A 23,475-nucleotide genomic window follows, 5' to 3' on the forward strand; every position below is an offset into this window, starting at 1 on the left:
TTCTGCACAGCAAGATTCCAAACCTGATAATGACTGGGGATAAGAGCAGACAGTACAGGGAATACTCAGCAGGTCAGGCAGCGGCTGAGCAGAGAGAAACAGAGTTAATGTTTCAGGTGGATGAACTTTCCACAGAACTGGTGACCACTGCAATAGTGGCCCTGGAGTGAGAACTTCTGGCACCTTCTGCACTGCACAATGGGAGGGGCCGTACTGAGGGAGGGGTGGTACTGAAGGAGGGTCACACTGTGGGAGGGGCGGTACTGAGAGCTGGTTCACCGACAACCCGGCCACCTGTCACTACTGCGGCCCGGAGGAGACGGTGTACCACGCGTACGCGGAGTGCGAGAGGTTGCAGCCCCTCTTTGTATATCTGCGGGGGCTGCTGCTTAAGTTCTGGCTGCACTTCAGCCCGACGCTGTTGGTTTACGGGCACCCGGTGCGGCGCGGGGAGGGGTGCATGGAGGATCTCCTGGTGGGTCTCCTGCTGGGCCTGGCCAAGCTGGCCATCCATGGGACGCAGCGGCGGGTGTCCGAAGGTTCTGGCAGGTTGGCCTGCCTGCCCGTCTTCCATGCATACATGCGCGCACGGGTATCTTTGGAACGGGAGCACGCTGTCTCTGCGGGTGTCCTGGCCGAGTTCCGTGCTCAGTGGGCCCCTCAGGCTCTTGGACGACACCAATATGATTTTAGTATGGAGTATTGAGTGTTGCGGTGGGGGGCGTAGTGTTGCGCGGGTATTAGTTTTGCCTAGTTTCTTTCTGTATTAGATGTGCTGTATTTGATGTTGGGTGTTTTTGTAGTGCTTTTAGTGAATAAATGTTTTGTAAAAAAAAGGGGTGGTACTGAGGGAGGGTCACATTGAGAGAGGGGCAGTACTGAGTGTGTGCTGCAGGATGTGTGATGTCCCACAGCACAACTGATGAAGAGCAGAACTCTTCCCCAGATATCCTGAGCTGATTTTTATCTCTGAAGAGAAAACAGTGAATAGATTATCTGGACGATATCACATCGCCAGCAGTGGCAGCTTGCTGTGCAGATATTGTCCTCAGCTGTGAAGATCCTGGAACCTTGTATCTCATCACAGAGATCCAGATGTGAGTGCGGGGTGGCTGATAATTCCCAAAGAGCAGTCCATGTCACTCAGCAGCCTAGGACAACAGATACAATGATTATTTGGTGGCCTATAGACAACTCCCACAATTATTTTTTCCCCTTACTATTCCTAAGGGCAGGCACGGTAGTGTAGCGGTGAGCGTAATGCTGTACAGCGCCAGTGACCCGAGTTTAATTCCCGCTGCTGTCTGTAAGGAGTTTGTACGTTCTCCCCGTGTCTGCGTGGGTTTCCTCCGGGGGCTCCGGTTTCCTCCCACATTCCAAAGACGTACGGGTTAGGAAGTTGTGGGCGTGCTATGTTGGTGCCGGAAGCGTGGTGACACTTCCGGGCTGCTCCCAGAACACTCTATGCAAAAGATGCATTTCACTGTGTGTTTTGATGTACATGTGACTAATAGAGATGTCTTGTCTTGACTTGTCCTGCTCGATTCCTGTCTGCAAAATAAGTTTCATGGATGAACTTTCAGCACGAGGAGGGTATTTTGGTATTTTGAAAGCTTGGCTGTTTATGGGAGCTTGCTGTGCACAGTCTGACTGTCTCGTTCCCTGTGTTACAACCTCCCTCCTCTGCAGAGTTTTGCATCACAACACTGTGCAAGGTGCGGCAGGAATACAAACGTAACCTGACCTTGTGAGGTTGTGCAGGCTATATTTATTAACCCTTGGGCTGCTGATGGCTGACACTGGATTAAAGTCATGTTCATTCATTAAACACTGCAGGTTTGTCCACTTCAGAAAAGCTATTCCCCTTTTACCTTTCAACACAGTGTGAGGCCTGTACAATGAGTTGATGTAATTTGACCAACTGTTCAGCAAATAATTTGCCCCAACATGGTCTCAGGATCTAAAGGAAAGTTTGCTGACTTGTGGTCTGTCCACGAGGAGGAGGTTGCTGGCCTTGGGAGGGAGGAGGGTTGGATTGTTTTGGTAATTGCCAGGACATCTGCAGACAGGGTGGCCTTGGGGTATTGCACTCATTAACTAATGTTGAGTGATCAAAAGGAAGGAAAAGAAATTTGGCCAGAGCCCTGATCAGGTGGAGAGATACTGTATCCGGACCAATCGATGTTAACAGCATGAAAGTTGTTGCATTACAACATTCGTGAAAGGCAACTTGGTCAGTTGCCAGTTAAAGAGCTTTGTCCCGTCCATAGCCCACTTGACCAGCCAGAGATGAATTCTTGCTCATCCATGTCTGAGTTTTTATGTCGGGTAGTTTGTAATAGATGGAGGTTAAAGTCAGGGCAGGATTTGGATCCCCTCTGAGATCACAGGCTGAAACAGTTTTCAGATCTTTACTTGTAACTTCTTCCTGATTCTGAGCTGTTACAACACCCAGGGAACAGACGATAAGTTTGTAAGTTAGGGTGTCGTTTTATTTCCAAAGTCGTCACTGTCTGAATACTGAAACCTGTTGGACTGACGGTAGCTCAACCACAGTGACCTTTGTCAACCCTCGTCAACCGCCAACAGTGACTCCAACTGGAGAAGTGAATGTGTCTGTTGATGAATTCACCACCAATCATTTCTGATTGGAATAGATTGAAAGTTTTCACTCAAAATTACTCCATCCAGAGCTCCCCGAAGGGTGGTGGAGAAGGCGTACGGCATGTTTGCCTCAGAGGTTGGGGCAGAGAATACAAGAGTTGGGACGTTATTTTGCACCTTTACAAAACACTGGTCAGACTGCACTGGGAGCACTGGGTGCAGTTCTGGTCACCTCACCACAGGGAGGGTGTGGTTGAGCTGGCGAGGGTGCAGAGGAGAATCCACAGGACACTACGAACAATCTGCTGGAGGAACTTGGCGGGTCGAGCAGCATCTGTGGGGGGAAAGGAATTGTCGACACTTCAGGTCGAAACCCTGCGTGTGTCCCAAAATGTCAACAATTCCCTTCCTCCAGCAGATTGTTTGCTGCTCCAGATTCCAGCATCCACAGTCTCTTGTGTCTTCCCCAGGATGTTGCCTGGATCAGAGGACTATGGGAGAGGCTGAGCTTGTTTTCCCTGGAGCGAAGGAGCTGAGGGACAACCTGATAGACATTTATAAGATCATGAGAGGCAGACATAGGGTGGATGGAATCTCCTTCCCATGGCCGGGAAATCAAACACAAGAGGGAGTAGGTTTAAAGTGAGAGGAAGGGGTGGTGAAAAGGTGTTTGGCACACTGGCCTTCGTCGACGGGGCATTGAAACTCTGACTTGTCTTTATCCAGGATTGAGTGAACCAAACATCAGAATGTCAAAGGTTCCCTCAGTGTGACCCTCCCTCAGTACGACCCTCCCTCAGTACCACCCCTCCCACAGTGTGACCCTCCCTCAGTACCATCCCTCCCTCAGTGTGATCCCTCCCTCAGTGTGACCCTCCCTCAGTACCACCCCTCCCTCAGTGTGATCCCTCCCTCAGTGTGACCCTCCCTCAGTGTGATCCCTCCCTCAGTGTGACCCTCCCTCAGTACCACCCCTCCCACAGTGTGACCCTCCCTCAGTACCACCCCTCCCACAGTGTGACCCTCCCTCAGTGTGACCCTCGGGACTCCTGAGTCCCGGGAATCCCTGCTCCACAGCCACTCCCAGTGGAGGAGAGTTCGGGATGGGATTGAGTTCATCGGGAGCTCAGGGCCAGGGTGAGTGGTGGAAGGAGCGCAGCGCCTCCCCAGCTGGCCGTCCCATCAGTCACGCTCCCGCCCACTGTGGGAGGGTCTGTGGGTCACACACTGACTGCATGAGGACTCACCAAACTGGAGGGGAAGTAAGTCAGGCTCTGTGAGGGAGAGTGTGAGCAGAACTGTAACTCAGGCCCTATGTTTGGAACAGAAAGCTGCAGAGAAACCCTGGGAGGTCCCAGGGCAGAGAGGGTGGAGGGTGCCTGTCCAGGGTCTCATATAAGGAGGACATTCAGCCCTGCAAGTTAATACTGGCGCCCTGAGCAATCCCATTGATCCCATCCTCTTACGGATTACCCCACGGACTGTCCTCCCTCTGGTGCCCAGCTTCTCCCCAACACCACCGATTCTCTCACCACCCAAGGGGTATAATTTGTCCCTCTTGCTGGGATGTGGGAGGGAACCGGAGCACCCGGGGGGAACCCACGTGGTCACCGGGAGAACGTGCAAACTCCACACAGACAGCGCCGGAGGTCGGGATCGAACCCGGGTCTCTGGGGCTGGGAAGCAGCAGCACCACCCGCTGCATCGTTGGGAATTAAATCGTTGCAGCCTCTGTCAGCGCAGGGTTAGAGGGCAGTGGGGTCTGGAACTGCCTGAGACATTGGGAGAGCCTAGACTCCAACACAGGGTGTGGACTCCAAGAGCCGTGAGCAACCGCCCCAGTGGGGGAGGTGGGGATAGTCTGGGGAGTAGGGAGGCTGTGGGCTGAAGGGTCTTCATGTGGACAGTGAACCTTCAGCATTGTGTGAGCATCCTGCAGCTGTGGACAGACCCCCACCGGTGGCTCCGTCTCCTGGGCCCCTGTCACCCCAGACTCAACTGCCCCCTCCGCCCCCTCCTTCCTTCCGCCCCCTCCCGTCTCACACACACACTCATTTCCTCCCTCTCCCCATCCTCCTCCCTCCATCACTCTCAGCTTCTCTCCCCGCTTTTCCCCTCCCTCCTCTGCCATCCCCCCTCCCCCACCCCCATCCCACCAACCCCCCTTCCCCACCCCCTTCCCCATCCACCCATCCTCCCCCTCTCTCCATCCCCCCAACACCCCTCACCCCCACCACACCTCAGCCCCCAAACACCCTCCCCTCCCCCTCCCATCACCCCTCCCCCTCTTCCCCCTCCCCTCCCCCTCCCCTCCCTCCTCCCCCCTCCCCTCCTCCCCCCTCTCCTCCCCTCCCCCCTCCCCCCTCCCCTCCCCTCCCCCCTCCCCTCCCCTCCTCCCCCCTCCCCCTCCCCCTCCCCCCTCCCCCTCTTCCCCCTCCCCTCCCCCTCTTCCCCCCTCCCCTCCCCCTCCCATCACCCCTCCCCCTCCCCTCCCCCTCTTCCCCCCTCCCCTCCCCCTCCCCCTCCCCTCCCCCTCACATCACCCCTCCCCCTCTTCCCCCCTCCCCTCCCCCTCCCCCCCTCCCCCTCCCATCACCCCTCCCCCCCTCCCCCTCCCATCACCCCTCCCCCTCCCCTCCCATCACCCCTCCCCCTCTTCCCCCCTCCCCTCCCCTCCCATCCTCCCCCCTCCCCCCCTCCCCTCCTCCCCCCTCCCCCTCTCCTCCCCTCCTCCCTCCTCCCCCCTCCCCCCTCCCCTCCTCCCTCCCTCCCCTCCCCCTCCCCTTCCCCCTCCCCTCCCCTCCCCCTCCCCCCCTCCCCTCCCTCCCCCCTCCCCTCCCCCTCCCCCCCTCCCATCACCCCTCCCCCTCCCCTCCCCCTCCCCCCCTCCCATCACCCCTCCCCCTCTTCCCCCTCCCCCCCTCCCCTTCTTCCCCCCTCCCCTCCCATCCCCCTCCCCCCTCCCCTCTCCCCTCCTCCCCCCTCCCCCCCTCTCCTCCCCTCCTCCCCCCCTCTCCTCCCCTCCTCCCCCCTCCCCTCCTCCCCCTCCCCTCCTCCCCCCTCCCCCCTCCCCTCCTCCCCCCTCCCCCCTCCCTCCCTCCCCCCTCCCCCCTTCCCTCCCCCCTCCCCCCTTCCCTCCCCCCTCCCCCCTTCCCTCCCTCCCCCCTCCCCCCTTCCCTCCCTCCCCCCTCCCTCCCCTCCCCTCCCCCCCTCCCCTCCCCCTCCCCCTCCCATCACCCCTCCCCTCCCCCTCCCCCTCCCATCACCCCTCCCCCTCTTCCCCCTCCCCTCCCCCTCACCCTCCCCCTCCCCCTCCCATCACCCCTCCCCTCCCCCTCCCCCTCCCCCTCCCCCTCCCATCACCCCTCCCCCTCCCCCTCCCCCTCCCATCACCCCTCCCCCTCCCCCTCCCATCACCCCTCCCCCTCCCCCTCCCCCCCTCCCATCACCCCTCCCCCTCTTCCCCCCTCCCCTTCTTCCCCCTCCCCTCCCCTCCCCCTCCCCCCCTCCCCCCTCCCCTCCCCCCCCTCCCCCTCCCCTCCCATCCCCCTCCCCCCCTCCCTCCCCTCTCCCCTCCTCCCCCCTCCCCCCCTCTCCTCCCCTCCTCCCCCCCTCTCCTCCCCTCCTCCCCCCTTCCCTCCCTCCCCCCTCCCCCTCCCCCTCCCCCTCCCCCCTTCCCTCCCTCCCCCCTCCCCTCCCTCCCCCCTCCCCCCTCCCCTCCCTCCCCCCTCCCCCCTCCCCTCCCTCCCCCCTCCCCCCTCCCCTCCCTCCCCCCATCCCCCCTTCCCTCCCTCCCCCTCCCCTCCCCCTCCCCTCCCCCCTCCCCTCCCCCTCCCCTCCCCCCTCCCCTCCCCCTCCCCCTCCCATCACCCCTCCCCCTCCCATCACCCCTCCCCTCCCCCTCCCCCTCCCATCACCCCTCCCCCTCCCCCTCCCACCCCTCCCCCTCCCCCTCCCATCACCCCTCCCCCTCCCCCTCCCATCACCCCTCCCCCTCCCCCTCCCCCTCCCATCACCCCTCCCCCTCCCCTCCCCCTCCCCCCTCCCATCACCCCTCCCCCTCTTCCCCCCTCCCCTTCTTCCCCCCTCCCCTCCCCTCCCCCTCCCCCCCTCCCTCCCCTCTCCCCTCCTCCCCCCTCCCCCCCTCTCCTCCCCTCCTCCCCCCCTCTCCTCCCCTCCTCCCCCTCCCCCCTCCCCTCCTCCCCCCTCCCCCCTCCCCTCCTCCCCCCTCCCCCTCCCCCCTCCCCTCCTCCCCCCTCCCCTCCTCCCCCCTCCCCTCCTCCCCCCTCCCCCCCTCCTCCCTCCCCCTCCCCCCTTCCCTCCTCCCCCCTCCCCCCTCCCCTCCTCCCCCCTCCCCCCTCCCCTCCTCCCCCCTCCCCTCCTCCCCCCTCCCCCCTCCCTCCCTCCCCCCTCCCCCCTTCCCTCCCTCCCCCCTCCCCCTTCCCCCCTCCCCCCTCCCCCTTCCCCCCTTCCCTCCCTCCCCCCTCCCCTCCCTCCCCCCTCCCCCCTCCCCCCTTCCCTCCCCCCTCCCCCCTTCCCTCCCCCCTCCCCCTCCCCCCTTCCCTCCCCCCCTCCCTCCCCTCCCCCTCCCCTCCCCCTCCCCCTCCCATCACCCCTCCCCTCCCCCTCCCCCTCCCATCACCCCTCCCCCTCCCCCTCCCCCTCCCATCACCCCTCCCCCTCCCCCTCCCCCCCTCCCCCTCCCATCACCCCTCCCCCTCCCCCTCCCATCACCCCTCCCCCTCCCCCTCCCCCTCCCATCACCCCTCCCCTCCCCCTCCCATCACCCCTCCCCCCTCCCCCTCCCATCACCCCTCCCCCTCCCCCTCCCCCTCCCATCACCCCTCCCCCTCCCCCTCCCATCACCCCTCCCCCTCCCATCACCCCTCCCCTCCCCCTCCCATCACCCCTCCCCCTCCCCCTCCCCCTCCCATCACCCCTCCCCGCTCAGCGGGAGGAGGCGGCGCTTCCGCGGGGGGAGGAGCCACCGTGAGTTCGCGGAACCTCAGAGTCCGGAGCCGGAGCCCGGGCGCGGGGACGGGATGCAGCCGCCGCCCAGGAAGGTGAGATGGGGTGAGGTGAGGTCGCACGGACGGAGGAGGGGGGAGGGAGAGGACGAGGACATTACATTACAGAGAAAGATCCACAGCATGGGGGAGGGAGGAGGGGGGAGGGGGAGGGAGGAGGGGGGAGGAGGAGGAGGTGAAGGGGGGAGGGAGGGGGAGGTGAAGGGGGGAGGGAGGGGGAGGTGAAGGGGGGAGGGGGGAGGTGGAGGGGGGAGGGGGAGGTGGAAGGGGGGGACCGTGAGGGAGGAGGGCTGGGTGAAGGAGGGAGGTGTGTTAACCCCCTCTGTCCTGCTCCAGGTGCGTGGGAGCCCAGATGTGAAGTTCAGCTTCTCGGAGCAGCTGTGCAAAGCCCAGAGCCGGCAACAGCTGGAGCTGGAGCTGTTGGAGGACCTCAGGTACCGGCCGGGGGTGGGACACGGGGCAGAGTTGGGGGGTGGGTGGGACAGGTACCGGCCGGGGGGACGGACACAGGGCAGAGTTGGGGTGAACATTACAGAGAAAGATCCAGAGGAGGGGGCAAAGGTTTGGCAGGTCAATGACATCTGCTGAGGTCGTAGTTAAAGGAAAAGCAGAAACTGCTGTGTGTGGTGACAGGGAGCAGCTCTGACCCGAGACATTCACCGTGTTCCTTTCCCCACAGATGCTGCCTGACACATTAACATTTGCAGCTGGTTCTGCTTTTATCTCAGACCCTGTTTTCTCAGAGCAATAACGTGGGCTGTTTCCAGGGGCCGGAGTAGATGCGTTGCTCTGTCACAGAATTATGGACACGCACCAGCTCACGCTGCGTAACTGAATATATTCCCTTCCACCCATCTCTTTTGTCCAACACTTTTCCCACCTTCTGCAGCTGTGTCAGGTCTCCCCTCACCTTCTCTGCTCCACTGAAAACTGCAGGTGAATCTCTGGGCTGCAGTCCCTCTTCCGTATTCTGGTAAACCTTTCCGCGCTCTCTCTGGGACCATGTCCTTCCTGGACAACAATTGGGACGCTGGAGGAACTCAGTGGGTCGGGCAGCATCTGTGGAGGGAAGTGGACAGTCAACGTTTCAAGTGCAGGTGAAGGGTCTCGACCCGAAGCATCGACTGTCCATCTCCCTCCACAGATGCTGCCTGACCTGCTGAGTCCCTCCAGCATCTTGTGTGCTGCTCCAGATTCTGGCCTCTCCTGTGTCTGCGCGTGACCTCCTGCAGTGTGGTAACCAGGAGTGGACACATTCTCCACTTGTGGCCCAGTCAGTGTTACACGTGCTCGGTACAACTCCTGGCCTTTATGAATGAAGTAGGGTCACTTGTGAGTCACCATCCCTGCTGTCAGCACGTCCAGCCACTTTCAGGGATCACGTACACCCAGGCCCTCCTTTCCTGCAACAGATAAACAGATGTTGTTTGAAACAGAGAGAATCCGGCAATGATTGGTGAACGGAGGGAGCTTGCTTCATGAGAAGGTCGATCTGCATGTGCACGTGGCGAGGAGGCAGAGGGAACTTTGACCATTGCAGAGAGTTGGAGTACGAGGGTAGGGGAAGGGAATCTAGATCTGCCAGCACTTTGGTGAATCCACAGTGATGTTGTTGGATGCTTCCTCTGATGGGGGAATGTGGAAGGTGGGGACGCAGACCTGGGGAGAGGCATCAGTCATGAGGAGAAACTTGTGAACCTCTGGAAGTCTCCCACCAGAGGTCTCTGGATACTCAGCAGGTGCATGGGTTCAACGCTGGGATTGATAGTTTGTGAGCTTTGAGGCAATTGCAAGATGTGGGGTTTGGGCAGGGATATGGGGTGTCATAGGGTTATACAGCATGGAAACGGGCCCTTCGGCCCAACTCATCCGTGCTGAACAAGGTGTCTGCCTCACACTGCCCGCGTTTGGCCCATATCCCTCTAAACCTTTCCTACCCATGTACCTGTCCAAATGTCTTTTCCTCTTTCGCCTTAAACTTACACCCGGTAGACTCCCCTACCCTGGGAAAAAGACTGTGGGCATCCACCTTATCCACCTCAGCCATGATCTGATGCGACGGTAGAGGCAGGCTCGACTTTCATTGCTCTTTGCCTTTTGACATTAAGAATGACCTAAAGTGCGAGGTGTTGCATTTTGGAAAGTCAAATCCAGGGACTTTCACAGTGCACGGCAGGGCCTTGGGGAGTGTTGCAGAACAGAGGGTACATGGTTCCTTGAAAGTGGAGTCACAGGTAGACAGGGTAGTGAAGAAGGCGTTTGGCATGCCAAGCCTTCTGAAGTCAGGGAACTAAATACAAAATTGGGAGGTCATGGTGTGGTTGTACAGGATGCTGGTGAGGCCGTGCTTGGAGTATTGTGTTGAGTTTTGGTCACCCTGCTAAGGGAAAGATGTAGGTGAACTGAAAATACTGCAGAAAAGATTTATGGGGATGTTGCCAGGACTTGAGGGATTTGAGTTATGGGGAGACATTGGCCTGGCTAGTTTCACATCCCGGTCCCATTCACCGTCCCCTACTCCAGGGAAAACCTGGCACAAAGCTCCATGCTGATGAAACCGAGAGAGGGAAGTGTGAGTCACTCTGGCTCATCTCCACCTTCTCCGGGCCAGGCTTTTAATTTGAATTCCACCTTCTGCAGAGGATTAGAACGAAACCAGATGCAGTTACAACATTCAGCGTGAGGATGAGTGTGGTCAGGAGAGCTTCACTGAGCTTCGTTTGCACCAGAGGTTGGAAAATCAACCATTGACGTTCATGTGGTACTCCCTCCTCTCCGAACTTCCTCCAGTCCTTCTCCACTGGCACCTTCCTGACCCACTGTCAGCGCTGTTGATGAGAACACAGCACTGAGGCAAGTCGAGTCAGGTCGAGTTTATTGTCCTGTGCACAGGTACGGTGAGGTACAGGTACAGTGAAAACCTATTTGTAGCAGCATTGCAGGCAGGTAGGTACAGACAACGCACGGAATGTAAGTGGCTGTGTCCACCAGAGGTTAGCAACGCTGGGATTACTTTGCACTAAAATGGACTTTTTTTTATTCTACTTTACGTTTAATTTGTTTTTCTTGTGAATGCTGCTTATCTGATGCTCTGTGCCTGTGGTGCTGCTGCAGGGAAGTGTTTCACTGCCCCTGTGCACACATGGACCTGCGCAGATGGCAGTAAACTCGAAGACCTGACCTGACCTTCAGTCTGACCTTCCCTTGTCCATGATCCGATTCCTGCATTGCTGTCTGGTCTGTAGTGACTCTGGGGCCTACGGTCTTTGGTGTGAACCTCAGGAAGTCTCTCACCACAGGCTACAGGATACTCAGCTGTAAACTGGATATCCCGGACGACCAGTCCTGGGCCCAGCATATTGATGCTGGAGGGATATGGATCATGTGCAGGCAGAAGAGATTTAGTTTAATTTGGTATTGTGTTTGGCACAGACATGGTGGGCCGAAGGGCCTGTTCCTGTGCTGTACTGTTCTGTGTTCGCATGAAGAAGGCACACCAGCACCTCTCTCTCTTCTCCCCCCTCCCGTCGGACAGAAGATACAAAAGCCTGAAAGCACGTACCCCCAGGCTCAAGGACAGCTTCTATCCTGCTGTTATAAGACTATTGAACTGTTAATGTTTTCCCTTGTACTACCTTAATGCACTGATGTAATGAAATGATCTGTCTGGATGGCATGCAAAACAATGTTTTTCACTGGACCTCGGTACATGTGACAATAATAAACCAATTTACCAATTTAGAAGCTTAAGGAGTTCGACATGTCACCAAATGCTGTTGAAAGAACCCTGATTGGTTGCATCGTGGCCTGGTACAGCAATTCCAATGCACAGGATCGCATGAGGCTGCAGAGAGCTGTGTCAAAGTCAGAAAAAGTCCAAGTCGAGTTTACTGTCAGATGCACAAGTCCATATGTGCACAGGGGCAGTGAAACACTTCCCTGCAGCAGCACCGCAGGCACAGAGCATCAGATAAGCAGCATTCACAAGAAAAACAAGTTAAATCTAAATTATGCAAAACACAATTCGAACAATAAAAAAGTAAAGTGATCAGAGAGGTCCCAGTGTTGCTGTACTGAGGCAGTGATTAGGGTTGTGCTGGTTGGTTCAAGAACCGAATGGTTGAAGGGAAGTAGCTGTTCCTGAACCTGGTGGTGTGGGGACTTCAGGCTTCTGTACCTCCTGCCCGATGGGAGCTGTGAGAAGATGTACAGGAGTGCACAGCTCCCGGATACCCTCCCTCTCCCTCTGTCTCAACACTTTGTCAGCATCGGGACATCAGAATTAAGGTAGCACTGAGTGCACAGCAAGCTCCCACACAGCAATCTGATAACCTGGTAACTCCTTGTTCAGGATCTTGACAGAGGATTAAATATTGGTAATGTTTACCTGTAGCTGGTAGGGCAAATGGGGACTGGGTTTCACATTTCATCTGAAAGACAATGTGACCCTCCCTCAGTACTGCCCACCCCCCCCCCCGACTGTTGCTTCCTCTGGCTGTGGTCTGACAACTGTGGCTCCATCTCAGGAAATGATTCATCATCTGCTCAGTTTGTGTCTGTTCTCTCTCCCTCCCTCTCACCCTCCCACCCTTCCCCTTGCCTCCTTTCTCACTCTCCCCTCTCTCCCTGTCCCCCTCTCCCTCCCTCCCCCTCTCCACTCTCTCCCCCCCCCCCCCCCCCCCACCGCGCCGAGTGTGGGCCAGGTGAGCATTGATGTGTGGACGGGCTGGCAGATCTGGTGCTGACCCCTCCTGTGTTTTGTTTCAGGTTGTTTGGTAAACAGAGAGCTGCCATTGAGAAGGAGTATGGTCAGGTAGGTCCCCCCGGCGCCGGTCGGCTCAGTGCCGGCAACTCCCTGCCGCACACCCTCCCCGAAACATTCTGGGAATCATCAGCCCTTACCCCCCCACCCAGCCTGCCCCACCCCCACACTTGTTCCCCACCCCCACCCACCCTGTTCCCCCCCCATTCCACACACCCCGTTCCTCCCCATCACTGTTCCCCACCCCCACCCCTGATCCTCCCCCCCACCCCATTCCCCACCCCCACCCCTGTTACCAGCCCCCCCCCCCCCCCACCTCGCTCCCCACAGAATGAGAGTGGCCCGTCAGATGTGTGTTGGCTCTTTGACGGGGTCTCTGGTGAACCCTGCTCCCTCCCCTCTGCCCTCCAGTAATTCCTCACTCCTGGGTTTCTCCAGTGTGATTTCATCGGCTGCTGTTGAATCTGCTTCCACCGCCCTGGAGCTGTGTGTCCCAGGTCACTGTGAGTTGCTGTGAGCAAACGTTCCCCCTCTCTCCCCCGGTCCCGCTCCTGATCTCCGTCACCGGTCACTGACCCTCCTACCCCCCGGGAGCCGTGCCTCCTGATTTCAAACACCTCCATTCAATCTCCCCTGAACCTTCTCCGCTCCGGCTCTGGGCTGCACGGGGACAGGGACAAGCAGCTTCCCCATAGAGAGGGGACCGGCTGAGGGTGGAGGGCCTTCTCATGATTGGGAAGGGGGCATTCTCATTTCCTGTCCTGCCTGCTCCACTAGAGTCACACAGCACAGAAACAGGCCCTTCAGCCCAACTCATCCATGCTGACCAAATGCCCAACTGAGCTGGTCCCATTGCCCTGTGTTTAGCCCGAGCCCCTCAATGCTTCCCGAATTACGCCGGGGTGACCAGGAAGAACCCTCAGCTGGAGGGATGGAGGAGTGGAGATGGCTCTGAGTTCCTCCCCTGTGTCCAGTTTTGCCCAGTCCCCATCTACCAGGCTTCCCACTGCCCACATAGCACTTGGGAAGAGTCTGCTTCTGATCACATTGCTGAGCTCAGGAGTGTGTTGTTTAGGGAGGTCACTATCATCACTGTGGGCTGCCTGTCAACACCGATAAGCTTTCTGGATCTCATCCTGCGGTGACACAGCTCTGTTCCCTTGCGCTGCCCAGGGGAAAGGATGTTGCTTATGCCGCAACCTCATGTCTCCTGACAACGAGCCAATGGAGCAATCTCCCAGAGCCTTCTCTGCCAGATCCATAAAGAACCCATTAGGAATCTTGGCTCAGTAGCCATCGGTACAAAGGTCTTCACAGTGATGAAGATATTGATGTGGAGGAGGTGTTTCCATGGGGTTCCTGGATCTTAGCCTGTCGACCGTGAATGCAGGAGAAACATTCCCCCAGGGAGGGGAGGGTGTGTGAGCAATCTCCCCCCGGGAGGGGGGTGTGAACAGGTCCCACAGGGAGGGGGAGGTGTGAGCAGGTCCCATGGGGTGGGGGGGGGCGGGAGATGTGTGAGCTGGGGGGGGGGGGAGCGGTTCCCACTGGGAGGCAATGGGTCTGAGTTGAGCAGCAGTGGGTTGAAGGAGAAGCTGGAGAACAAAACGATGAATCACAGAATCATACAGCACAGAAACAGGCCCTTCGGCCCATCTCGTCCGTGCTGACCGTGATGCCTCCCTGTGCTGACCGTGATGCCTCCCTATGCCAATCTCATTTGCTTGCATTAGACCCATATCTCTCTGTACCTTCCCTTCCCATGTACCTGTCCAAATACTTTCTAAAAGCTGTAATTGTACCCACCTCCGCAGCTCGCTCCGGATACCCACCACCCTCTGTGAGAAAAACTTACCCCTCAGGTCACCTCTCACCTCGAATCTGTGCCCTCCAGTTCTAAACTTCCCCCAAATGGGGAAGAGAATCTGACTACCTCCCCTATCCATGCCCCTCGTGATTTTATAAACCTCAATAAACTCACCTCTCAGCCTTTTACATTCCAGTGAGAACAATCCCAGCCTCTCCCTATAACCACAGCCCTCCATTCCAGGCAACATCCTGGGGGATCTCTCCTGCACCCTCTCTACCCCCAGCACACCCTTGCTGCAGTGTGCTGACCAGAACCGTCACACAGTGCTCCAGCTGTGGTCTGACAGATGTTTTGTACAGCTGCAATGTGATGTGCTGACCCTAGTACTCAGTGCCTCGGCCCGTGAAGGCAAGGCTACCAAATGCCCTCTGCTCTACCCGACCCGCCCGTGTTGCCACTTTCAGGGAGCCGTGTGTGACTCGTTCACTGGACTCTAGTTGGCTTCATTGAATCGGGACTTTTTGTCCAGCTGTGGATTTATTTAACTTGTTCTCAGGGTGAGTACGGTGATCAGTCACCGATGACCTTGGGGTGGCAGGCAGGGGCTGTGTGTGTGTGTGTGTGTGTGTGAGAGAGAGAGAGAGAGTGTGCGTGTGTGTCTGCCAGTGAGAGAGAGTGTGTGTGTGAGAGTGAGTCTGTATCTGAGAGTGAGTGTGTATGTGTGTGCATGTGTATCTGTGTGCGCGTATGTGAGTGCCTGTGTGTGTGTGAGAGGGACGGGGTGGCCAGTGTGGTCAGTCTGTGAACAGCTCTGTGTGTGTGTGCGCGCGCACGCGCACGCGCTTGTGTGATGCGGTCTGTGAACAGCTGTGTGTGTGTTTACAGCCCGGGACCCACCCACACCCATTCCAACAGCTTCAGGCTGGAGCTATTCTGCCCATTCTGTGATTTGTTCCCTGCTTGGGTCTCACAGCATAGTAACGGCCATTCAGTCACATCAGCTCATGCTAGCCCTTTAACTTGCCTCTCCGATGTGTCCTGTCTCCTGCTCCTTCCCACAACAGTTTCCTCCAGTTCTCCAGAGTGGCGCAGCACAGAAACAGGCCCTTCGGCCCACTGTCCCTGCTGCCCACTGCACCTCTGCACCAGTCCCACATACCTGGATTAGGTCGATGACCTTGTAAAACAGTTGAATCTTCTCCCACCTTCCCTTCAGATAGTGGGACCCAGCCCCTGTGTGAGGGGACCCCCTCATCCCCGCTCCTCTCTGCAGTGGGACATTAAACCGGTGTCTGCTCCCCTCTCCCCCGCTCCTCCCTCACTCCCGCCGCTCCCCTCCAATCTTGGCCGTGCTCGGTAACCCTGGCCCTGCTCAGGGCTACAGCAGTGTCCTGTGACCACCACCCACCCCCCCCCCCCCGCCCCCCGCCCCCCAGCCAGGCCCTGCGCCAGCTCCCGTGAGCTGTTGCCTGTGCAGCTGGGCTGTGGATCTGCTGGTGTGGCGTTGAATTCGGAGAGGGTGTGTACGGTGGGAGCCGCACACACTGAGAATTCCTCATCTTGGATCCCCGCCAAGCCTCGGAGGAGCCGGTGAGAACCTGGATTGTGGCAGCAAATGTGCTCCCTCAGTCAGTCAGACAGAAGTTGGAGGAAGGGAAGGGGACGGAGAGGGTCAGGGAGGCAATCCCAGAGCTTGGGGCCCAGGCCACACAAGGCACAGTCCCCAAAGGAGGAACCATTAAATCAGGTCTGATCCGGAAACCGGAGGAAGTGCAGGTGTGGGCTGGAGGAGACCCCCCCAAGAGGGGGAGCTGACACTAGGGAGGGGTTCAAAAACAAGGCTGGAAGCTTTAAAAACTGAGGCATTTGCATAGCCAGGAGCCTTGGTCACCGAGCGGGGGGAGCTGGGCAAGTATGTCCTGGTGTTAGGACACAGGGTTGTGAATCGTAAATATTTGTTGTGATTTTATAGAACTTTCACCGAGGGGATTCAGTGGTGGGGGGAGTCGGCGATGTGGGGGAGTGTAGTGTCTGTGGGCTGTGCGGGGGGGGGGGGATTCCGTGGGTGGGGGGGGGAGTCGGTGATGGGGGAGAACATAAGAGCAGCAGAACACAGATTACCCCCTTCACCAACCTACCCCAGCTTCCCCGCCCCCATTTCCACCCTTGTTTCCCTGGGAGTGTGGAGTTAGGCATCAGCCTGGTCTGTCTCCGCACTGGATAGACCAGGCGGGTTTGATATTCAGGGCTGAGTTTTCAGGCTGGCTCCCCCGATCGTCGGTGGGATCTTTCTTCCCTAGACCTTTCTCCCCTGAGATTAACCCGTCCTCTTCAGTCTGGTTCCCCCTCGATTGTTGATGGGACCTCTCTTCCCCAGACCTTTCTCCCCTGAGATTAACCCTTCCTCTTCAGGCTGGTTCCCCCTTGATCGTCGGTGGGACCTCTCTTTCCCCAGACCTTTCTCACCTGAGATTAACCCTTCCTCTTCAGGCATTGCAGAGACTGGCTGCCCAGTTCCTAAAGAAGGACTCGAGCAGGGGGAAGGCGGAGGCGAGTGACAGCAGGTACGGCCGTGGTTTGGGGGATGCCTCCACCCACAGACCTGTGCCACACCCTAATGTCTGCGAGTGTCCCAGGTGATCCACAGAACGATGTCGAAACCTGTTAGCGGGACCACTGGAACCTCGTGTCGGGGGCATCGAGGGACGGGCGACAAGCACTGGCTGTGTCAACACCATCTCCATCCCATTGGGGCAGGAGTCAGAGAGTGATACAGCACGGAAACAGGCCCTTCGGCCCCACCTGTCCATGCCGACCATGGTGCCCACCAAAGGTGACCAAGGGTTGTTCAGAGATGGGTGCCGAGGACCACCCTTGGGGAGAGGTTCAGGAAGCTGACAGGAGGAATAAGGCAGGAAAGAACCCAATTCCCCAGAGCTTCCAACCCAACAGTCATGTGGGAGCAGCTTCCCACTCAACCACTTGGGAAGCATGGTCACTAATCATACCTCCCACAGTGTGAATGTAGGGGGAATGATTAGTAAGTTTGCAGATGATACAAACATTGATGGTGTTCTGGAGAGCAAGGAAGGTTGTCTAAGGTTATAGCAGGATACAGGTCAGTTGGAAAGTTGGGCAGAACGTTGGCAGATGGAATTTATTCTCAACAAGTGTGAGGTGATAAATATTGGGAAGTCCAAGGTGTGTAGTACATATAAATCCATGTCTGCCTTCATAGGTGAGGGCAGAGGATACAAGAGTTGGGTCGTCATGTTGCAACTTTACAAAACACTGGTCAGACCGCACTGGGTGCAGTTCTGGTCACCTCACCACAGGGAGGGTGTGGTCGAGCTGGAGAGGGTGCAGAGGAGAATCCCCAGGGTGGGGGACTTCAGTTATGGGGAGAGATTGGGCAGGCTGGGACTGTTCTCCCAGGAGTGAAGGGAGGCTGAGGAGAGACCTGATGGAAATGTATAAAATGATAAGAGCCACAGACAGGGCAGATGCTCAGAATCTTCTCCCCACGGGAGGGGTATCAACAACAAGAGGGCAGAGGTTTAAGGTGAGAGGGAGGAGGTTTAGGGGGATCTGAGGGGTAAGCTTTTTACACAGAGAGTGGTTGATCTGGAGGTGGAAGCAGATACGTGAGGTTGGTGAGTCAAATGGTTTCCAGTGTTGGGGTCAGAACCTGACAGCTGGAGTCCACCCTCAGGAGGGGACAGGGAGCTCTCCCTGTGCCGGGCCCAGAGAACTGGAGCAAAGTAAGGCTCGAGCAATGTCAGCCTGGTCTCTGCTGCCCCCCCCCCCCCCCCTCAGCACCTAACCCCTGCACCACACCTCTTCCCCCCCACCCCCAGAGTCCAGGACATGTATTGTTTACTGGGGTGGATGGTGGCCACACCTCAGGGTGAACCATGGTCTCCATCTACCTCCCAGTCAGGCTGATTTTCTCATGCTCCTTGGACGTCGCCCGCTCCCCCCCCCCCCCCCCCCCCCCCCCCCCCCCTGCTGACTGGGGGTGCTGATACTGTGGCAAGGGGTGTCTGCTGTTATACATCAGCCGGACATGAGAGGCGTAGGTCGGGTAGACAGCCAGAATCTTTTTCCCAGGGTAGAAATGTCCAGCACTTGGAGAGCAGAGATTTAAGGTGAGAGAGGGAGAGTTTAAAGGCAAGATTTTTTACACAGAGAGCGGTGGGTGCCCAGGAGGTGGTGGAGGCAGGTACAATGGTGGCAGTTATGGAGCATTGAGCCAGGCAGGGAATGGAGGGGTATGGACCATGTGCAGGCAGAAGGGAGTTAGTTTAATTTGGCATCGTGTCTGTCAAGTTGTGGGTTGGAAGGTCTGTTCCTGGGCTGCACTGTCCCATGTTCTGTCTGGTTATTGGGTGGGGTGGTGTGGGAGGAGGTTGGGCACGATCTGTGATGTGCTGCTAGCCCCACAAATGGCCTGTCATTGGGCCTTGCAGTCACCACCCCCCTCAGTTTGATCTTTGGGCTAATGTTGGGCCTTGGGGTCTAAGTATGAGGAAGGGGCTTGTGTTTCCTGAGGTTGGAAGTTTAAGGGAGTCTAATCGAGATGTTTAAGAACAGAGAGAAGGGGGGATAAAGCTGCTGTCCTGGGGGGCAGTTGGGGGTGCCCAGGACAAGGGAACTCCGGGCCACATCTGGAATCTGGGGCCCTCCCCCCAGATAGCTGTGAGGCAGTGGGGCTGGTTGGAACGTTCCAGTTGTGCACTGAATGGGTGGAAGAGGGTGGAGTACAGGTCCGGGGGGATATGGTGGTGGGGCAGAGACGAATGGCCTCCTGCTTCCCCTGTGACAGGCTCCGCGGTTGAACAGCTGTTGCGTGCATCTTCCAGGACCACCTTTGCCGCCTGGCGCAACACCATCGAGGCCACTGCCCAGCTCGGGCAGGCGCGGACAGCGGCCGCAGAAGCCTACCGGACGGTCACCACAGAGGCAGGGAAGACAGGGCGCTTGGCTAAGGACGTCAGGCTGAAGAAGGTAAGGCTGCAGAGACTGGGGCACGTCTGCTTCCCCCCCCCCACTGGTGTCTGCCCCACCCCGGAGAGCCAAGCTCCCCACATGGTCAAGCTGACAAACCAGGAGTGGGAGGCCACTCGGCCCCTCAGTTCTGCCTGCAACACCAATCCACATTCCCACCCCACCCCCAGCGACCTTTCTCCCCTCACTTAGCAAGGATCCATCTACCTCTGCCTTAAAAATATTTAAAATCTCCTGTTTCCACCTTCTGTTGAAGGTCCCACCACTCCCAGCAGAAAAATTACCTCTTCCTGTCCTAAAATGGGTGACCCTTTTAAAACATTGACCTCTGGTTATAGATCCTCCCAGGGGAGGAAAGACCCTCTCCACACCCACTATGTCCACATCCCTCAGCATCTGGGGTTTCAGTGAAATCCGCTCTCGGGCTTCTAACTTCCAGTGGAAACAGACGCATCCCGTCCGAGCATTCCCTGGACAACCCACCCACTTCAGGTGTCAGTCCAGTGAACCTGCTCTCAGCTGATCCCAAAGCATTACCACAGTGTCCACATGTCCACAGTGCTCCATCAATGCCCAACAGAACTGTCCTCCACCCCCCAGTCAATAACTTCCCTGACCACTTGCTGTATCTGTGCATGAGCCTTTTGCAAGTCCAGTGGGAGTGAAGACCCATTGGCCCATTGCATCTGTACTAACCCCACACTGGAGTAATTCCTGTTTATTCCTCCTGCCTCACAGTCTCCAGGTGATGGAATGGAACCCCTGCAGATCGCCGGGGGTTTAACCTGCCCTGACTTCAGCACTGGGGGGATGACACTGGTAACCCCGCACTCCTGCTCCAGGAGGGAGGTGTACCTCTGGGTCCCGAGGGTGTGCTAGTTCACTCCCACCTTCCCCCCGGGTGTGTAGAGGATGGCAGACTCTTGGAGTGACCCTCAGCTCCTGGCCCTCCCCTGACCCCTCTGCCTGGGCGGTGGGCCAGAGCGTGACTGACCGCCACTCTGCCTCTGCTCTCTCCACAGTGCTCGGAGCAGCTGCTGCATGTCCAGGCAGAACTGACCGAGGCCGTCAAGGAGCTGAACAAGGCGAAGAAGCGATACTCGCAGCGGCAGCGTGTGGCCGAGATGGCGCGGGAGAAGGCGGCCGAGGCTGAGGCCAAGTAGGGGTCAGAGCTGAGAGTGACAGCAGGGCTGGGTGGTGGTCCCGGACTGGGAGCTGACCCCTCCCCAAAGGCACCGAGTCCAGGGCACAGAGTAAAGCTCCCTCTGCACCGTCCCATCACAGGGTGAAGCTCCCTCCGCACCGTCCCATCACACACTCCTGGGGTCAGGCACAGGGTGAAGCTCCCTCCACACCGTCCCATCACACACTCCCGGGGTCAGACACAGAGTGAAGCTCCCTCCACACCGTCCCATCACATACTCCCGGGGTCAGACACAGGGTGAAGCTCCCTCCACACCGTCCCATCACACACTCCCGGGGTCAGACACAGAGTGAAGCTCCCTCCACACCGTCCCATCACACACTCCCGGGGTCAGACACAGAGTGAAGCTCCCTCCACATTGTCCCATCACACTCTCTGGGCACGTTAGACACACACTCCCAAATACTGCCTCCCTGCCCCGCTCGCTGCCTGAGATATCAGTCAGTTTGGTGCCCTGGTGCTCACTGAGCCTGGACAGTTCTCAATCCACTTCAGAGCAGCCACCCTTGCCCTGAGCTCCAGGACTTTCCCGGGGCTGGTGGGTGCCTCCCTGCCAGCGGAGGGGGTCACTCTGCTTCCGCTGTGCACCAAAGCTGGTTGTGTGGGATGGACGGAGGGAGGGAGGGATGATCCTGTGGGTGCTGGCGGTTGCCGTGGTGAGAGGGTTCCTCTGCGTTGGACAACAAACAGCAGCTGTGTTTGTGCAACAGAACCCAGGGCCGTCAGCAACGTGTTTCCCTCTCCCTGTAGGTCAAAGAAGAGTGAGTTTGGAATATTCCATTCAAAGACCAGCCTGCAGAAGCTCAGTGTGAAGGTAAAGAGGCCACTCCATCCATTGATAACAATGCCAGCTCTCTGACAGACTATCCAAGCAATCCCGGTTCCCAGCTCCCTCCCTCCCTCCCTCCCTCCCCACAGTCCCGTGAATTTTCCACATTGAATATTTCTCCGGTTCCTTTTGAAAGTTCTGGTTGAATCTGCTCCCACTGGTGCAGGGTCCCAGTAACTCGCTCTGTGGGATCGTTCTCTCGGGTCTTCTGCCCCACCCCATCACTCTGTGTTCTCCGGGCAGCCACCCTCCCAACACTGCTAACTCTTTTCCCAGACCACTCCTTCCAAACCCTTCCCCATTCTGAATGCCTCCATTAAATCTCCTCTTAACCTTCCCTGCTCCAAGAAGAAGAAACAGCCGGAGTTGGCCATTCGGCCCCTCAATCTTGCTCCACCGTTCACCAGGATCATGGCTGATCTACCTGAGCCCCTCATTGCTGCACTGTGCCCATTTCCCCAAATCCCCTTAATGTCCGGAAATCTATTGATCTGTGCTTTGAATGAACACAGTGACTAAGCACTGAGCTTCGCCACCCCCCCAGCCCCTGCGGAGAGAGTTCCAAAGGTTCACCACTCTCTGGGTCAAGAAAGTCCTTATTTTGCTCTCCACCCTTATCCTGAGACTGTGTCGCTCGTCCTATCCACAGCCAGAGGAAGCATCGTCCACAAACCTACACAGTCAACCCTGTAAGAATTTTGTAGTTTTCCTCGTCCCCCTATTTTTGTCCCTTTTCCACACCCCCCTCCAGCCCCCCATAACCCCTGCCCCTCTCCGTTCCATCCAACGACTGCCCAAACACTTCACCCACCGGATCCCTTCCCCATCTGGTTTCACCTGCCCTACACCTCTCCCCTGATGGTTCCCATTCCCACCTGTGTTACTCCAGCACTGGCAGCCCACACCACCCTCCAGCCTCTGTCCCACCTTCACCCTGAGCCATCTGCCCATCACCCGTCATGGTCCACCAATCACCTCACGGCCCCTGTCTCACCCTCCCCTCATATCGGCCGTCTTCCCTCCCCTCCCTCAGTCCTGATGCAGGTTTTCGACCTGAAACTTCAGCGATCATTCCTCCCCCCACAGACCGTGCCCGACCTGCTGAGTTCCTCCGGCATCCTGGAGTGTGTCGCTCCAGGTTCCAGCATCTGCAGCCTCTGGTGTCTCTCTAAGAACTTTCTAAGTTTCAGTGAGGTCACCTCTCACTTTCTAAACGTTAGACACTGCAGGCGCAGTCCAGCCCACATCTCCTCATCTGTCAGACTCTCAATCCCAGGAACCAGTCTGCTGAACCTTGGCTGGACCCCCTCTGTAGCAAATTCACCCTGCCTTGGGTAAGGAGGACAAAACTGTCCACGGTACTCCAGGTACCATCCCACCAAGGTATCACTGTGAAAATATCTTTACTCCAGTGTTCACATCCTCTTGCAATAGAGGCCCACATACCATATGCTTTCCTAATTGCTTGCTGGCCCTACACATTGGCCTTCGGTGACTTGGGGACAGGAACACCCAGGTCCCCTTGAACATCAACACTCCCCAATCTCACACCATTTAAATCACATTTCTACGGGTGGATAATCCCACCATTTGCACACTCTGCTCTGTCTGCTCACCCACCCAGATGCCCTTGAAGCCTCTCTGCATCCTCATCACTAATCACGTTCCCAATTAACCTCACACCGTCCCCAAACTTGGAAAAGTTACATTTCTTCCCCTGAGCTGAATTGTTGATAGGGATTGTGACTATCTGGGGCCCAAACACCGATCCCTGCCACAGGACATAGCCTTCCTACCTGGGAACATACCGTTACTTCCCACTCTCTGCTCTCTGTCCAGTGACCAGTTCCCAGACCATGTCAGTATATCACCCCCAGTTCCATCTGCTCTAACCTTGTTTGACCAAAACAAAGCTTTCAACAGGGTCCTGTGTGGGACTTTATCAAAAGCCTCCTGCACACCCACCCATTCCCCCTTATCCTCTCAGTCACATCTTCAAAGAACTTCAGTCAATTAGTCAAACCTGGTTTCCCTTCGTTAATCATGTTGTATCCTGATAACACATCCTTTGTTATAAATCCCAATGGTTCCCCTCCTACGACGTCAGGCTGACCGCTTGGCCGTTCTCAGTGTTCCCTCTCCTTCCTCGGATACTGGGGTCGAATTTGCCGACCTCCGGTCCTCAGGAACCATTGGAGAGTCTGCAGAAGCCTGGGAGATGGGAACCAGCGC

General features: G+C 57.6%; 1 protein-coding gene across 1 annotated transcript in view; it reads left to right on the forward strand.

Moving 5' to 3' along the window:
* The first annotated feature begins 7,559 nt into the window (after positions 1 to 7,559).
* LOC127569113 (F-BAR and double SH3 domains protein 1-like) overlaps positions 7,560 to 23,475 on the forward strand; it is a 47,570-nt gene continuing 31,654 nt past the window's right edge. Inside the window, exons 1-7 of the mRNA XM_052013471.1 lie at positions 7,560 to 7,667; positions 7,968 to 8,065; positions 12,399 to 12,444; positions 16,694 to 16,767; positions 19,066 to 19,210; positions 20,233 to 20,369; positions 21,165 to 21,228. Coding sequence (XP_051869431.1) covers positions 7,647 to 7,667; positions 7,968 to 8,065; positions 12,399 to 12,444; positions 16,694 to 16,767; positions 19,066 to 19,210; positions 20,233 to 20,369; positions 21,165 to 21,228 — 585 coding nt within the window. The 5' untranslated portion in view covers positions 7,560 to 7,646. The remainder of the gene's footprint in view (positions 7,668 to 7,967; positions 8,066 to 12,398; positions 12,445 to 16,693; positions 16,768 to 19,065; positions 19,211 to 20,232; positions 20,370 to 21,164; positions 21,229 to 23,475) is intronic.

Source organism: Pristis pectinata, chromosome 4 (assembly GCF_009764475.1).
Source record: "Pristis pectinata isolate sPriPec2 chromosome 4, sPriPec2.1.pri, whole genome shotgun sequence".
Lineage (NCBI taxonomy): Eukaryota > Metazoa > Chordata > Chondrichthyes > Rhinopristiformes > Pristidae > Pristis > Pristis pectinata.